Consider the following 16646-nt stretch of genomic DNA (forward strand, 5'->3'; position numbering starts at 1 on the left):
ACTTTTTTCTTTGTTCTTTTTTTTCCTTCTTTTTTTTGTGAAAACAGAATACTACTCCTTTCAGTACAATGAAAGCAAGGCATATGGGTTTTTTTGTGACAACGTGCTGACAGCCTTTTAATTTTAGGTTAATTTTCAAGTGAATTACAGTATTCCTTTACCAATCTACACAACCAGTCAAATATTGGGAGTAAAACTGTGAGTAAAAATGTGGAAAGAAGTCTCTTGCTCACCAAGGTTGCATTTATTGATCAGAAATACAGTAAAAACTGTTAAATTGCTAAATATTACACAAATTTAAAATAGCTTTGTGTGAACATTATTGTAAAACTTAATTCATTTATGAGACGTGCAGCTGAAATTTCAGCATCTTTCCTCCAGTCTTGCTGATTTGCTGCTCAAGAAACAGTTTTGATTATTACCAATGTTGAAAACAGTCATACAAGAGTCAATATTTTTGTAGAAACCATAATGCGTTACCATTCAAAAGTTGGGGGTAACCAAAAAATGTAATAAATAATTTTACTTATACTTTTATTCAAAGTGACGACATTTAAAATAGTAAAATATTCTTTTGAACTTTCTGTTCATCAGAGAATCCTGAAAAACAACATGTATGACTATTTCCACAAAAAATATGAAGCAGCTTTTTTATTATTAGCCTTTTCAACACTAATGTTAAACAGAAATGTTTCTTGAGCAGCAAATCAGCATATTTTCATGATTTCTGAAGATCATGTGACACTGAAGACTGGAGTAATGATGCTGAAAATTCAGCTTTGTTCACAGAAATAAATGACACTTTAACAAATAATACAATAGAAAAAGATTAAGTTGGCTTGAAAAACACCTTCTCCTAGACCTTTAAACTACAATAACCAAACTTGGCCCAAACCTTCAGACTGGTTTGACTCAGGTTGCTATATATTTTCTAACTGATCTTGCTAATGGTTACCAGACTTTCATTGAGGGGGTAAAAACATTTGTAGAATGAATCTCATTGTGTATTTAATCTGTCTATTGCTAAACAACAAAACAACTCCCTACTGAAAAAAAAGAACAGTCTTGGGTGACTGCCTGCTTGGCTGGTCTCTCAAGCTGTTTTTCTGCTGTTTTTTAGAGGTGTTGTTAATCATGCTAAAAACAAGCTAACAACTTGCTAAACATACTAACAAAATGCTAGCAACTTGCTAAACATGTTAGAAAAATGCTAGCATCATGTTAGTAAAATGCTAATCATGCTTCCAACACGCTATTAATGTATTAATCATTTTAACAAAATGCTAGTAACTTGGGAATCATGCAAACAATCTAATAATTTGTTAATCATTCAATAATCGTGGTAACAACATGCTAGTAACTTACTAATCATTCTAGAAATAAACTAGCAGCCTGCTAAACATGCGAGAAACATGCTAGTAACATGCTAATCATGCTAGAATTATGTTAACAACATGCTAGCAACTTGCTAATCATGTTATTAACATTCTAGTAACTTGCTAATTGTGCTAACAGCCAGCTAGAAACATGCTAGTAACTTGCTAATCATGCTAAAAATTGCTAGTAAAATGCTAATCGTGTTAAAAACATGTTAGTAACTTGGTAATCATGATAACAAAATGTTATCACCATGATAGCAACATGCCAATCATGCTATCAACATACAACTAACATGCTAATCATGTTAGAAACATGTTAGTAACGTGCTAATCATGCTAACAAAATGTAAGCACCATTCAAGAGAAATGCTAATCATGCTAGAATCATGCTATCAACATGTTATTTACTTGTTAATTAGCATGTTAAAACATACAAGTAAAATTATAACCATGCTGGAAACAAGTTAATTGTGCTAATATCATGCTAATCATGCTAAAAACATGCTAGCTACATTCAAGTCATGCAAGAAACAACCTAGCAACCACCCCAGGTACCCAAGCAATATGTTTTATACCCATCTGACTGTATTGCCTTGAAAACATTCAAACTTTAATCTTCAAAACTATTTTAGCTTACAAAATACTTCAAACTGAAAACATTCAGATTGCAAAGTTTTTAAAGATTTTCAAAGTTCTACCTGGGCTTTTTCACGCCAACTTAAAGTTATTAATAAATACTCATTAAATTATAATACTATTTCACACTATTATTGTTTTGAATGTATTTTTTGATCAAATAAATGCAGCTTAGGTGAGACGAAGATACTTCCTTTAAAATGAATAAATGTAAAAACTAACACTGTACATTTCTCCACAGAAACATGGAGCACGATATACAAGCAACAACACCATCCATCTTTTCCACAATCCCTACGGCTTTCTCCAAGAGCAACCTTACCAACGACACCCAGTGTCCGCATTGGGAAGTGTGGGACTGGTTGTACATAATGCAGCCTGCTTACATGTTCATCATCTGTGTGCTGGGAATCCTGGGAAACATCTTCGTCCTGCTGGTCTTTGGCCTGCATAAGAAAGCGTGTACGGTGGCAGAAATTTATTTGGGGAATCTTGCAGCTGCCGACCTCCTGTTGGTCTCGTGTTTGCCGTTCTGGGCTATCAACATCGCTGATGGGTTTAAATGGCGATTTGGCTCGCTCATGTGCCGACTAGTCAACACAGGGATCAGAATGAACATGCTTTGCAGTATTTACTTACTAGTGTTGATTAGCGCAGACCGCTATGTCGCACTCGTCCATGCTTTATCGCGTGGTAGAATGAGACGACCACGCTATGCCAAGCTCAACTGCATCGCCGTATGGTTTTTCGGATTAATCCTAAGCATCCCCACGCTTCATTTCCGGGATACTCAATTCATCCCGGAGCTGAACATCACGGCTTGCATTCTGAACTATCCGAACCCCAACATCGGCCTCGCTTGCGACATTCTTCTGATCTTGCTAGGCTTCATCATCCCATTTTTGGTGATCTCCTACTGCACGCTGAAGATCATCCGAGCTCTGCGCGAGCAGGTCCTCGACCGCTTCAATGCGGAAAACACTGAAAGGAAAGCCACCGTCCTGGTTCTGGTGGTGCTGATGGTGTTTCTCTTGTGTTGGGTGCCGTTCCACATCGTGACTCTCATGGATATCCTGATGCGCTTCGGCGTCTTCAGCGGATGTGACTTTCAATCTGGTCTGGACATCTCCAATCAGATATTCACCTACTTGGCTTTGAGCAACAGCGTGTTGAACCCCATACTCTACGTGATCGTGGGCAAGAACTTCAGGAAGAAAGTCAAAGAGCTGATGAAGCAGCTTACGGAGATAAAAAATGATTCGACAAGCGGTTCTACAAGATCACAGCTCTCCTCCACCTTAAAGACCTTCACAACATATTAAGAGCATTATGCATTGAACGTCCATAGGCACAAATTAAAATGATCATTTATAATGTTTGTTTAACATGTCAGTTTTAATGTGTACTGAAAAAATGAAGTTGTAAATAAATGTTTTACAGGAAAATACTATTTCAGCCTGTTTCTGTTTCACATGTTACTTTCCATTTCATCATAATTATTTGTCAAATTTATTGGCAAATATCAAGTGAAAATTGTTTGCGTAAATCGTACAGACCATCACAAAATATTAAGACCATTATGTATAAAATGTATATTAATTTGTTTGTTTAATGTGTCAGTTTTTATGTGATTTTTAAATGTTACGTAAAAGAACGTTTTTGTATGTTGATGTTAAAAATCATTATTCTCTGATGTTAACGGAATACTAATAAAATACCGTCAACTCAGTGTTATTTTAGTATCACTCAGATACTATTTTATATATTTTGTGTTAATATTTTTTAAATAGTTTTGTATTTTTATATTTTACGTTTTAAGTTTAGGTTCAAGTTTAAGTCATTTCGTTTTGTGATTTTGTCAATTTATTATTATTTTTTATGGTTTTATTATTTTTTTATTTCAATTTTTAGTTTTAAGTAACACAAATTGTTTTAAATGGAGTTATCTACAATACCCCTGTTCCAACTGCCAAATGAAGTACAATTACATTAAAAATCACATTTATACTTACAACTCAAGGTTATACACGTGTTTCTTTGTCATTGTGGATAAAAGTGTTTGCTAAATAAATCCTAAAATTCAAAATATTGCAGAAAATACAATGACACTGCAGTCGATCTTGTTCAAAGGCATTGCAATATTTTGGCACTTTTTGTCTGCGTAATGCATGTTAAATATAAGACAGACAGACGGTGATTTCTGCAGACTGTGTCTGTTTCCAGTTTTTGTTTCCAGGGTATGAAAATGACTAGTTGGTTTTTAAATTACATACTTTCCAGTAATGACTCAACACTTGTTCCTCTTTGTGTGTCTATGAATAACAACCTCATAAACAGTGTTTTTCCAGCGATACCTCAATGGTCAGACGTGTTTTCACACAGAGCCGTGGGACCAAAAAAAAAGCAAGAATGGTCACCCTAGGTAAGGGGTTTACTGAACTATCAGTTCGCTTTTAGAAATGAGTTTTGCTCTCAAAAAATGTGCAGTTCTACTTTTAGAAATGAGCCATGAGCGGTGGCCTGAGGTCATGTTTGGACCCTTTACTGTACCTATTAACTACAAATGCCCTCAAATAGACCATCATCATGGAGTAACACAAAAGAGACAAACATATGCTTTGAGGAGCATAAATAATAGAATGAATTTGCAACATCTCTAAGCTAGAGTCAAAGTCTAAATGCAATATTAAATAATCATTATAATATAATAAACAAGACATGTTCTCTCAGTTGGGAGATCAAAACCCTGAAATAACTTTGAGCAAAGAAAAAAAAAGCCAGAGATGTTGGCTTATTAGTATTATAACATTTCTGGTTATATCGGTGTCCTCTTATGTCAGGTTCTTATTATAAATTCAATCAAATAAAAAGACATGCTGGCTATTAACAATCAAGTTAAATCACTATAAAATAAAATAAAAACATAGATAGATTGTGCATAAATGTTGTTTAAATATAACATTTTAATGTAGATGATTTCATATTAAATGATTACAAAAAATGAAAATAAAATATGAAATTAGAAATGCCAGTAGGTGACAGCAAGTGAGATGATCATCAAATGAGCAACATTAATATAGTAATATATAATCATCCTCTGTAAAGAAATTAGCATTAGAATTTGAGACTGTATTATTATCTTTCTAAATGTGCATTGCATAACATAACTTAAAGTTAAAATAAATTGCAACATTAAAAACCAATAAAATCAAAAATACTAATAATAAATAATACTAAATAATAATAAAAAAGTAATAAAAAATCAACAAAGTCAACAAAAACTAAAACTGAAGTAAATATTCATAAAAACAGACAACAAACACTGCAAAAGTTTACAGAATCTGATCTCATGTGGTGAACAGAACTGCACATCTATTCAAAATAAATAATCACTTCTGACATTTAATGAATGCATTCCATATTAAATATAAAAATATTACTCCTCAAATCATCAAGTGAAGATTAGTGTGATAGCATTAGTTATTCTGCCAAAGCATCACAACCTCTTTAACAGGTATTTATGAACTCATCTGACAGTTTCAGTCATATGCAAAATATGAACTTATTACCAGGAAGTCATTGAAGGTACATTTTTGGCCATTATATTTTAAACATTTACATATCCACACATCAGAAACACGTGAAGCTGTTGACTCAGATCTCCCTCTGCTGGTAGACATACTGCATTACAAGTGTATGCTATCTATCTATCTATCTATCTATCTATCTATCTATCTATCTATCTATCTATCTATCTATCTATCTATCTATCTATCTATCTATCTATCTATCTATCTATCTATCTATCTATCTATCTATCTATCTATCAAGCCAATATCAAAGTCTGTCCTGAAAATCTTTTTTGTTCTAGTATGGGCTCATAAAAACTGCATGTATAATAAATACAGGTGACAAAAATGTCACACTGCTTCATTTTTATTATATGTACTATTAGTATTATTTATGTGATACTTTCTATTATAAGGAGACCAGCACACAAGACCAGCAGCGCATCAGACTTGACGTTTGCATTGCTCTGAAGTCTTCATCTGTCTCTCTTCGGTGGAGGGAAGAGAAAGTGTGAGTATAAAGAGATTCAGCTTCAGCAGCCGCTCAATGGCTCTGGAGGAATGAGGCTGTGAAGACCGAACTGCTCTCTCTCTCTTACTGAACGCTCTTCTGCAAGAACAGGAAGATTGTGAGGAACATCAGTCCAGCAGAAAAAAACAGAAAATATAGAAAAACACTTAAAATTAAGGTAAGAAGATACATGATTCAAAGTGGCTCCAAAAAGTATTTGGATGCTTCAGACACAATTTCATCATTGCATTAGATCAGGTATAGACACAGTGCTTTTTTTTTTTTTAACAAACCTTTTTATTATTATTATTATTATTATTAAATGTTGTCCTTGTAAATTTGTGCTTTAAAAAAAATATAATAATAATTTCAAGTTAAAGTTTCCCCCCAAATAAAGTCAAATCAAAAATAAATAATTTTTTTTTTTTACTTTTTTTTTATGTCATGAGACGATTAAACAACTTCAGGGAATCATGAACATGCATATGTGTTGTTTAGTAATTAAAATAATATTTTTTATCCCAGGGGACTTCAAGAAAACATTTTCGATCAAAGCAGATCGGATGACAAAAAAAAAATCCCTGCAATAAATGACACATCATAAAGTGTAAATCAGAGTACAAATATCTTTTTTTTTTTTAATGTTTTTGGATTAGACCTCAAATCTGAAAAAACGTGCATCAGCAGAAGTACATGTTTCTTGAAATATTTACACAAACCATTTCCATTTTCATATTTATTTATCTAATGCAATGTCCGAACTGATTGCACTGTATTTTATGTATAATTATTTTCTATTCGAAACTGTTTTAAATCAATTTTAAGTTTAAAAAAACATTTTCAAAAGTTTTTAAATTCCTTGTTTTATCGTTGTGATTATGATTTATTATTATTATATATTATTTTATTTTATTTTATCTAAAGCACATTGAATTTCCATTGTGTGTGAAATGTGCTTTATAAACAAACATACCTTGCCCAATGCAAACACATTCACACATTGTAAAGTTACAAATGTTTTAAGCATCCCTCTGGAATAAATTAGACACCAGACTACACTACTATAATTTGTATTAAAATAAAAATACATTTTTTTTTTAGTTTTGTTGTGTTTTTTTAAAGCCTATATTATTTTTGTATTTACTTTATTTTATCTATATTGTTATCTTCTAGGATGCAGTCAGAGCTTGTGTCATTGGCGACGCTTCAGCCTCCAAATGCATCCGTCACTCCATCATACCAGGATCTGTTAAACTCGACAGAGTGGGACCTGGTCTACTCCATCGTCCCACCCTACATCTTCACCGTGTGCTTGACGGGAATTCTGGGAAATATTTTCGTGTTGCTAGTGTTCCTGCTCCAGGGAAGCCGCTGGTCCGTGCCTGAGATCTATCTCAGTAATCTAGCGCTGGCCGATCTCCTCCTACTCATCTGTCTGCCGTTTTGGGCCATGAACATCCTGAACCATTTCATGGGGTCTTACCGAGAGATCATGTGCAAGGTGGTCAACCTCTCTATCAACGTCAACATGTACACGAGCATCTACATGTTGGTGATGGTGAACGTGGACCGATACCTCGCGTTCGCTTTGACCATGAAGGCCATGTGGCTTCGTCGGAAAAGCTACGCTAAGTTCATTTGTGTCGTTCTTTGGCTGTTCGGTGTGGGAATGGGATCTCCGACCATCTGCATGCGAAAACTGAAAGATATTCCAGATCACCAAGCCGTCGAATGCCACATGGATTATCCCAACACGACGTGGAGACTCGCTCATCTTCTGCAGCTGATCCTGGTGGGCTTCGCTCTGCCGTTCCTGGTCATCACGTTCTGCTACGTCAATATCATCTGGGCTTTGAAGCAACGGAGACACATCGGTTACTGGGAGGACAGAAACGACAAGAAGGCTACGGCTCTGGTGTGCGCCGTCACCTTGCTCTTCTTCATCTGCTGGGGTCCGTTTCACTTCATGACTTTGCTAGACTTGCTCTGTGATCAAAAGGTTTTGGATAAGAATGAGTGGTCTCACTTTCTAAACATTGGAAGCCAGTTTTCTGTGTACTTTGCGTTCTCAAACAGCTGCCTCAATCCGGCGCTGTATGTTTGCTCAGGAAAGTATTTCAAGAGGAAAGTCAGCAGCATCTGTAATAAACGAAAACGCTCCTTGGATGCGACTGCGCTTCAGCGGACTGTTTCAACAAATACGACAACCGCCAATTAAATCAATCTGTTGTTATATGAGAAGTAATAGTGTAAGAGTTTTACAACACTGCAAATTGTGTTTCTAGTATTGTTGTGATAATCAGGGTTGGCACACTTTTTGATCAAACAGCTTTCCGAAATATTTCTCAAAGATTCGATCAATAATTTTAGAAATAGCTTATTAGATTTTTTTTTATTATATAAATACATTAACTATATATGTTACAAAAAATTGAATGTAATATATTAAAGAAAAAAAGGGGTCAATCAACTTTCACTCAATCTTTAATGTATAAGAGGTCATTGTACTAAAATAATGCCCTGTACGTTTCAGAACAACAACAACAACAACAAAAACATTGTTACTAAAAATAAAAGCTTTTATCGATCCCGGAATGTGCTTGTAGGTTAAACTCCGCCTCCACAGAAGAAGATCAAAGCCTAATTCTGTAGCCCCGCCCCACTGAGTCAGATCGAGCAACCGTGCGATAAACATGCCATTAAATATTGCTAAATATTATGTAGTTCCTGGTTGTGGAAGAACAAAATCGCTAGTCAAATATTAGAAATGCTTGACTGAACTGTATTTTTAATTAAGTTTCAGCTCGCGTGAGTAAAACATTGAGCGTTGTTTGATTAAATTCCTTTGACGCTGGATTTGCAGAGAGACTGAGATTAAAAAGCAATGCTGGTCCATCTATACTGGAAAATATAGATACTATGTCACTATTGCTTCGATCGAAATCGCTCAATGCTATCTCACGACCAATTCTTACGTATTTTATGAGGTGGCTTATTCGTACGAATTTGTACGACCTCACTCGTACGATTTTATACGACCCCAGTGACGGTTAGGTTTAGGGGTGGGGTTAGAGGTGTAGGTCATTCGTACAAATTCATACGAATTGTGCAAATCGTCAAATACGTACAATTTGGCAACAATCCTATGAATTTGTATGAGTGTGGTCGTACGAATTCGTACGAATAAGCCACCTTGTGAAAAATGTACGAATTGCCGTGAGATCGGGTTGGATCGCTAGATATGAAGGACCTAGCTGGTCAAACAGACACACAGAAAGTTAGTTTACTATGCAAAATGAGTTCAGTATCCAATCATAGCAGTGGGTGTTTATTTCCAAGTCTTCAATGCAGCATGCCCATAAAAACCAGCGTTTCTCGAGCCGGCCTCAAAACCAGGTATAAAATAGCCTTTTACTTACTGATTTTAATGTTTTTGAATGTAAAAACCATTTGAACATCATAAGTGGACCTCAGACAACAATATAAAATAATAATAAAAAAGCCAGTTCTTGACCCCTTTAAGTTCTTCTAAAAAATAGCAAAAAAATAAAATAAAATTGATATTTAATAATATATAGTAAGTATATAATATATAAAATAAGTTTATTTTAGATTTCTTTCAAAGTTTTATATTTAAAAAAATAAATCTGATTCACTCTAATTTGCATAAGAAGAGAAAATCAATCAATTTATACATTCCACAAAATTGCATCTTCATCACACTTTTAAAAAACCTCGATTTTAAAAAGATGATTTTAGTTTTTAATTTTGTTTTTGTTGTTGCTGCTGTTTTTTTTTTTTTTTTTTTACCTGGCATATATAGGAAAACAAATAATCCAGATTTTATGATATGGTTGAATTATGGCAGGATGCAAAATTTATTCTGAAGGGAAAGTACGGTTTTCTGTTCACTCTTAACACAGAAATGTCATGCCGTCAGCTTCAGTCTCACAAATTCATTAAGCAGCAACAAATATTCACATATCTAAATGTTTACCAAGCTTGCGCATACAAAGTTTTAATAGCAGTGATAAATTGTTTTTGATTGTTTGTTTTTTCATAAATTCTTTGCTTCTTCCCTTGAGGTTTATGATTCGAGCTTTAGAATATAAACAGGAAGTGGCAAATTAGGGAAGGCTGATTCAGATAAAGACTGCTTAGCACAGACACACTTCTCCAAATCAAATCATTTCTTTAGCTTTGATGCAACTTTGAACAAAGAAGACTCGGAGGTGAGCATCTATCTCTTTCTCACACTTAATATCGAAATAGCAATGTCATCACAACATGCAGCGGAGCAGGATGTTTACCATCATCAGAGAAGCATTTAACTAGTAAACATTGCTTGAACCATCACAAGACTGTCGCTGAGGTCTTTAGATTTACTAAACCAATTGAAGTGAAGAAACTCTTTAAACTTAATATTTACTTTGAACCAGCCATGCTGGCAAATGAATGTCATTAATTCATCATCCCTTATGAAACAAAAATATATTGCAATATATTGGAAAATATCATGCAATATATTAGGCATATATTCTTATATATATATTTATATTTTTCCAATATATTGCAATATATTAAAAGCGGCAATAATTTGTATATTTTTCAATATATTAAATAATATATGTATCATCAATATATTATTAAATGTATTCAAATATATTAAATATTAGAAAATAAAAAAGGAAAATAATATATTGCAATATATCACAATATATTGTAAGAAATATATTGGTAAATAAATTTTCCTTTCGTAAGGGATAACAAATAAAGCCACCTTTATATTACTAGAAATAACACAGGGCTGCAAATCTGTAAATGAATGATCAAATTTAGCATGTCAGCTTTAATTTGACCACTTTAATGGGTCATTAGATTGAAACTTTTGGCAAATTTGAAATTTTATTTCAATAAATCATCAAATCTTAATGTTGTGTTTCTATGTTTATTATTGTATCTTGCTTCTAACTAGTATATATGCAAATACTCTACTGATAAGCAAGTTTTCTTCTGCGAACCCACACATAACTGTGACATGCTCCCATCAATCCCACAAACTCACGGGACATTTCGGTTTTATCTGCCATTTTTGTCAAAATTTTGTTATTCAAATTTTCTTATTCTGTGATAACTCATTTACATAATGTTAATTTTTTATTTTTATTTTTTATTTTTTTTTAGTTTTGTACATTTTGGGACAGATGTATGAAAGAGATGTTTCCCATTTCACTGTATGGAGTGCAAACTCTTTGAAGCTCAGTATCTCAAAACTAATCAGAATGCGGACAGAATGTTATAATTCAAAGGTGACATCACACATGGTTTAAACCGCAGCAGTCTGATCCTGATCACTGATGTGAATGATATCGGCCATTCAAATGAATGATCAGGCTTCCACAGAAAGCACATAACGACTTACATGACTCGACTCTGACCTCAAGTGTAAATGTAAAAGATTATTATTGTGCCCCTTTCCTCTCTGGTGAAGCTTTCAGTCTTTGCACTTGCAAATTCCACCATGTAGAAAATCTGCCATGGCCTGAGTGCCACTGGCTTTTAAAGTGAATGGGAGATGATACTCCCAAAAACTCACCCATGACTCATTAAGAGAGTAGGGACAACCCTTTTGGACCATGCATGGGCATGCCAGCCATTTTTTTTCCATCGTTAAACTCGCAAAAGTGGATTTGGACACGTCTTAAGCACAATTGCGCCATGCTCTTTAGAACAAGCGCTTATCATTCAAACACGGACCTATGAGTTTCTTTCTTCTGTTGAACACAAAAGATGATATTTTGAAAAATGTTAGTGTCCAAACTCTTGATGGGCACCATTGACTTCCACAGTAGAAAAAACTATTAAAATACTATGGAAGTCAATGGTGCCCAACAACTATTCGGATACAAACATTTTTCAGAAGAAAGAAACTCAAACAGGTTTGGAAGTGAAGTGGAGGGTGACTAAATGATGACATCGTTTTCATTCTGGAAGTGAACTAATCCTTTAAATAAGCAAATTAAAATATATCCAGGAAATCAGCAGTCATGCTATCCTAGTTCTTTGTGAAACATGATTTGCATGGCTCATTTTTCCGTGAATGCAACACCTACTCACATTATTTGGTTCTAATACACTGGATGTAGGCGAGAGTAGCATTCAACTCCTTTTAAAAAATGATACCTTAGCGTCTACAATGGACCAAAACGCTTCGGTAAACTGTACTAACTCCTCACATGGACACGCGGTGGAGCGGTACATGTACCCAACGGCTTACTCGCTGTTCTTCATCATTGGATTTCCAGCAAACTGTCTGTCCCTGTATGTGGCTTGGGTTCTGATGAGGAAAGGCAATAATTTGGCAGTTTATCTGATTAATTTGTCAGTCGGAGATCTGCTGTATATCCTCACTCTTCCCGTTTGGATCGTGATGGCACTCGGATATGAGCTGAACGACAGTCTGTGCAGCGTTATAGCAGTTGTCATGTTCAACAGCTTCTATGTGGGTTCAGGCTTTCTGTGCTGCATCTCAGTGGACCGATATTTAGCCATCGTGTTTCCGCTGTATTTCGCACGTGTGCGAGAAGTCAGAACTGCAGTATTGGTGAGCGCCATTGTATGGCTGGTGGAGATCGTGCTTCATGTGGATCTTCTAACCTACACGAAGGCGATCAGTACATTTTCTGCCAGTCGTCTGTGCGAGGAACCAATGATAATGAGCGCCGCTGCTGCAAACATGGCCATCACACGCGCGTCCCTGGGATTTCTGGTTCCTGTGCTCATTATGAGCTTCTGCTTCGAGGAGATCATCAGGGCGCTGAAGAAGAGCACCTCTACTGTGGTCAGCGAACGGAGGAAGATTTCCCGCCTTCTCTTCTCTCTTCTTTTCACCTACTTGTTGGCTTTTACGCCCTTCCAGGTGGTGATGTTCATCAGAGGACTGCTGGAGCCCGGAAACTGCAGCGTCGCACACAATCTCAGAGACTATTACATGGTGTTTGTGGCTACGACTACAATAAACAGCGTTTTAGACCCCATCCTTTATTGTCTCATAAGTGACAGTGCCAAAACTGAAATGAAACGGCTTTTTAAGCTCTGTGAGGAACAATTCAGTAAGATGTATTCATCTGTGGTGAAACCCTGAGACTCCGAATATACTGTATATTAATTTCTTGACAGACTCTTAAGATCTTAGAGGAATAGTTCACCCAAGGTAATCAAACAGTGGGTGCTTACCATTGACGTCCATAGTATATATTTTTCCTACCATGGAAGTCAATGGTAACCACCAGCTGTTTGATTTCCCTCAATCTTCAAAATATATTCTGTTATGTTCAACATAAGAAATTGTCAGAATTGTCATTGTTGGGTGAACTATCCCTTTAAGCCTGTAAAGTCTGACATATGAAATTATAGTCAGAATTGTTTCTTGTTTTGTCTTTTTGGAACAGTTTATTAAACCTTTAGACATAAAAAAAGTCATCTTACATGTTTTTGTTGAGTATCATATTTGATACATCATGCTTGTATGACTCATATGGTGTGATATAGTGTGATACATTTAATTTAGACAAATGAGGAACAATATGGTATTTGGCACAGATGCTGATATTTATATTGACAAATATCAGTGGTAGCTCTATATCTCCAGTAATATGTCTCAGTAAGATGAGATCGAAATGATCCAAACATATAATGCAGTGTAATCCAGTGCTGATTGAGAGATGGAGAAATAAAGGAGAGATGTTCTGGATGCTTGTGAAGATCATTCCTCCGCTGAGGAACAGTCGATTGGACACCAGAAGGCATGGAGTAAATTGTATGATTATCATGTTGATCATTTAGACACCTTACAAATTTGTATATCAAATACGATAGAGTGGATTTTCAGGGTTAAAACAGTTACATACAAATGAGTAGACGAGTCCAAGCTTGCACATCTCTGTGCATTTGTTTGATGTGTGTATTTGTTTCCAGAAAAGAAAAGAGAGTTGTGAAACATATCTTATCTGCTGCAACAAACATGCAAACCTCTTATCGAAGCATCGTCTGTGGTTTCTGAGAGATGTTTGACATCACGTGTTCCTCTGGCAGAAATGCAAAACACTTATAAGAAACTAAAGGAACGAGTCACCTAAAAGGAAGCCTCTGTGGTTATTTACTTATTCACTCACGTTGCTTAAACCTGCATGAAATTCTTTATTTCTACTAAAACAAAGAACACAAGCAATGTGTAATGACATTGCAACCCAAATCATCACAGACTGTGAAAACTTAACACTGGACTTTCAAGCAGCTTGGGCTATGAGCTTCTCCACCATTCCTCCAGACTCTAGGACCTTGGTTTCCAAATGAAATACAAAACTTGCTCTCATCTGAAAATAGGACTTTGGACCACTGGGTCCAAAACAGTCCAGTCCAGTCCAGTTCTTCTTCTCCTTAGCCCAAATTAGACGCCTCTTGATTTTTTCTGTGGTTCAGGAATGGCCTTAACATGAGGAATACGTCAACTGTAGCCAAATTCCTTGACAAGTCTGTGTGTGATGCCTTGACCCCAGCCTCAGTCCATTCCTTGTCAAGTTCACTCAAATTCTTGAATCAATTTTGCTTGACAATCCTCATAAGGCTGTGGTTCTTTTCGGTTGGCTTCCACACTTTTTCCGTCCAATCAACTTTCTGTTAAATGCTTGGATACAGCACTCTGTGAACAGCCAGCTTCTTTGGCAATGAATGTTTGTGTATTTTAATTGCATGTGCATTTTATTTTATTCAAACCTCCATTGAGTTTAAAATTAATCCATAATCTAGATTTAAATCTGAGTTTTAAATTATATTGCAACAGGATTAAAGTTAATCTTAAATATAGGCCCAGGATCAAATGATGGGTTCAAATGTAAACCTGATTATTTTAATGGTTTAATGTTTGGTGCAAAATAATTATTAGATAAACCTTGAATTAATCTAGATTTTAAATGAATCATTGCAAAGCATTTAGCTTAAAGAAGAAAAATGCACATTAGGCCTAGTGTCTGAAGTGGGCAAGCGGCAATAGGCCTAATGATCATTTAAAACATAATTTGAAGAACTGTTTCTTTCACGAAATGAGTATTGAATATATAACTATAAATTACAGGCTAGCCAATTTTGCTCACTCTTCACCAGGCACTCATGTCACTTCCATTTATTTCAGGATAAATTAATTAATTCATGTGTTGTTAATAAGTTTGAAGGCCTAGTGCAAATAGCCCCTAAAATTAGCAATCAACTAAGCATTTATAAACTTAACATTAAACTTTTTTTTCTACTAAATGATTCTGTCTTTGTTACTCTTTTTTTTTTTTTAAATGGTAGCACAGCTTTTTTGAATGACTGTCCTCATGAGTTTGTCTGCATCCATATTGCATGTTTCCTCTCACTTGTAAAGTACGTTTGCATTTACTTCTTCAAGTTCTTTTAAAGCAGTTCTTTCTGTGTTTCCTGTCGCTCACATGTTTTTAAATCTGGTTCATTGAGGTTTCAAATAATGGAAGCATATATTTGTATGCACACCTGCAAAGTATGTTGCAGCTGTTATTTCTACGAAATTATTTTCTCTTTGCTATTCTGTTACTAATAAAATTGTTTGTTTATTTATTAATTTTTTTCACTGCCTTTCCTAATTGAACTTGAGTAGTTTTACTAAGGGCAACCGATCTTACATCAAACTGTACTATGTCTATGTACTTTGTTTTTAACCCAGTGTTTCTTAGAGTGTGAAGTCCAAAATGTTACTTCCTTTAAGGAAACAAGCCCATATGTACAAAACAAAAAGTGGTAAGCAGACGAAAAATAACAAAACATTTGCGCAATCATATTTCGAGAACGCTGACAACACTGTCAATGTAACGTCACTTCTTGAGTATTGGTGGTTTCTGCACACTGTGGTTAAACAAGGAAGTGATGTTTTTTCGTATTTCCTCCCATGTGGACAAGATCGTTGAAATGTGCAGTTCTTTGTAAACCTTAACATATATATATAAATTTTTTTTTTTTTTGTCAAAAACCAGGTTCCTGAAATGCTGCTGTAATGGTGAGTTCAGAATTGATCCTCTTCTGGTAAAATTCACCACATGTTTGGTTGGTTGATTTATTTCAACATTCTAGTGAAAGCTACAATGTCATTCTAGTAATATTTACGGTTGTTTTGTGATAGATATTGTGGGCCAGTAAATAAATCCACTTAAAGGGAAACTTCACTCATTCTGTAATTATTTACTCGCCCTCATGACTTTATTTCTTTTGTAGAAGCACTTTCTTAGGCAGTTATGTTGACTCCGCTCTTCTGTACAGCAAAAGCAACCAGTGACTGTTGAGCTTAAGCTTTGTAAAAAAAAAACGTCATGTGTTACAGTCTTCCAAGTTTTGTGTTGCAAGGAGGGTACATTACAAGTTTTCCAAACCATTATGAGTTTGTGTGATGAAGGAAGAGATGAAAATATAGCTCTCAAATGGCTTAAAAAATGTAATGTGATACTTTGCATTACAAAGAAATGAATTAAGTTTTATAGAAGA

The 16646-nt window shown here is 35.1% G+C and overlaps 3 protein-coding genes across 3 annotated transcripts; all 3 read left to right on the forward strand.

Moving 5' to 3' along the window:
- The first annotated feature begins 2260 nt into the window (after window positions 1-2260).
- LOC113080347 (B2 bradykinin receptor-like) lies at window positions 2261-3423 on the forward strand. Its single transcript, XM_026252510.1, has one exon. It carries the CDS (start codon window positions 2261-2263, stop codon window positions 3335-3337), a length of 1077 nt encoding a protein of 358 aa, XP_026108295.1. The 3' UTR covers window positions 3338-3423.
- A 2722-nt stretch (window positions 3424-6145) lies between these two features.
- LOC113080348 (B1 bradykinin receptor-like) lies at window positions 6146-8398 on the forward strand. The gene is made up of 2 exons (XM_026252511.1): window positions 6146-6273; window positions 7269-8398. Exon 2 carries the CDS (start codon window positions 7270-7272, stop codon window positions 8311-8313), a length of 1044 nt encoding a protein of 347 aa, XP_026108296.1. The 5' UTR covers window positions 6146-6273; window position 7269; the 3' UTR covers window positions 8314-8398.
- Window positions 8399-12108: 3710 nt separating this feature from the next.
- On the forward strand, window positions 12109-13347 carry LOC113080349 (ovarian cancer G-protein coupled receptor 1-like). Its single transcript, XM_026252512.1, has one exon. The coding sequence runs from the start codon at window positions 12196-12198 to the stop codon at window positions 13237-13239; it is 1044 nt and encodes a 347-aa protein (XP_026108297.1). The 5' UTR covers window positions 12109-12195; the 3' UTR covers window positions 13240-13347.
- Window positions 13348-16646: the final 3299 nt, after the last annotated feature.

This window comes from Carassius auratus, unplaced genomic scaffold, assembly GCF_003368295.1.
Source record: "Carassius auratus strain Wakin unplaced genomic scaffold, ASM336829v1 scaf_tig00030972, whole genome shotgun sequence".
NCBI classification, from domain to species: domain Eukaryota; kingdom Metazoa; phylum Chordata; class Actinopteri; order Cypriniformes; family Cyprinidae; genus Carassius; species Carassius auratus.

Bases quoted from the DNA above. Each gene is read 5' to 3' on its own strand.
- LOC113080347 (XM_026252510.1), top strand. From the start codon at position 2,261: ATGGAGCACGATATACAAGCAACAACACCATCCATCTTTTCCACAATC.
- LOC113080348 (XM_026252511.1), top strand. From the start codon at position 7,270: ATGCAGTCAGAGCTTGTGTCATTGGCGACGCTTCAGCCTCCAAATGCA.
- LOC113080349 (XM_026252512.1), top strand. From the start codon at position 12,196: ATGCAACACCTACTCACATTATTTGGTTCTAATACACTGGATGTAGGC.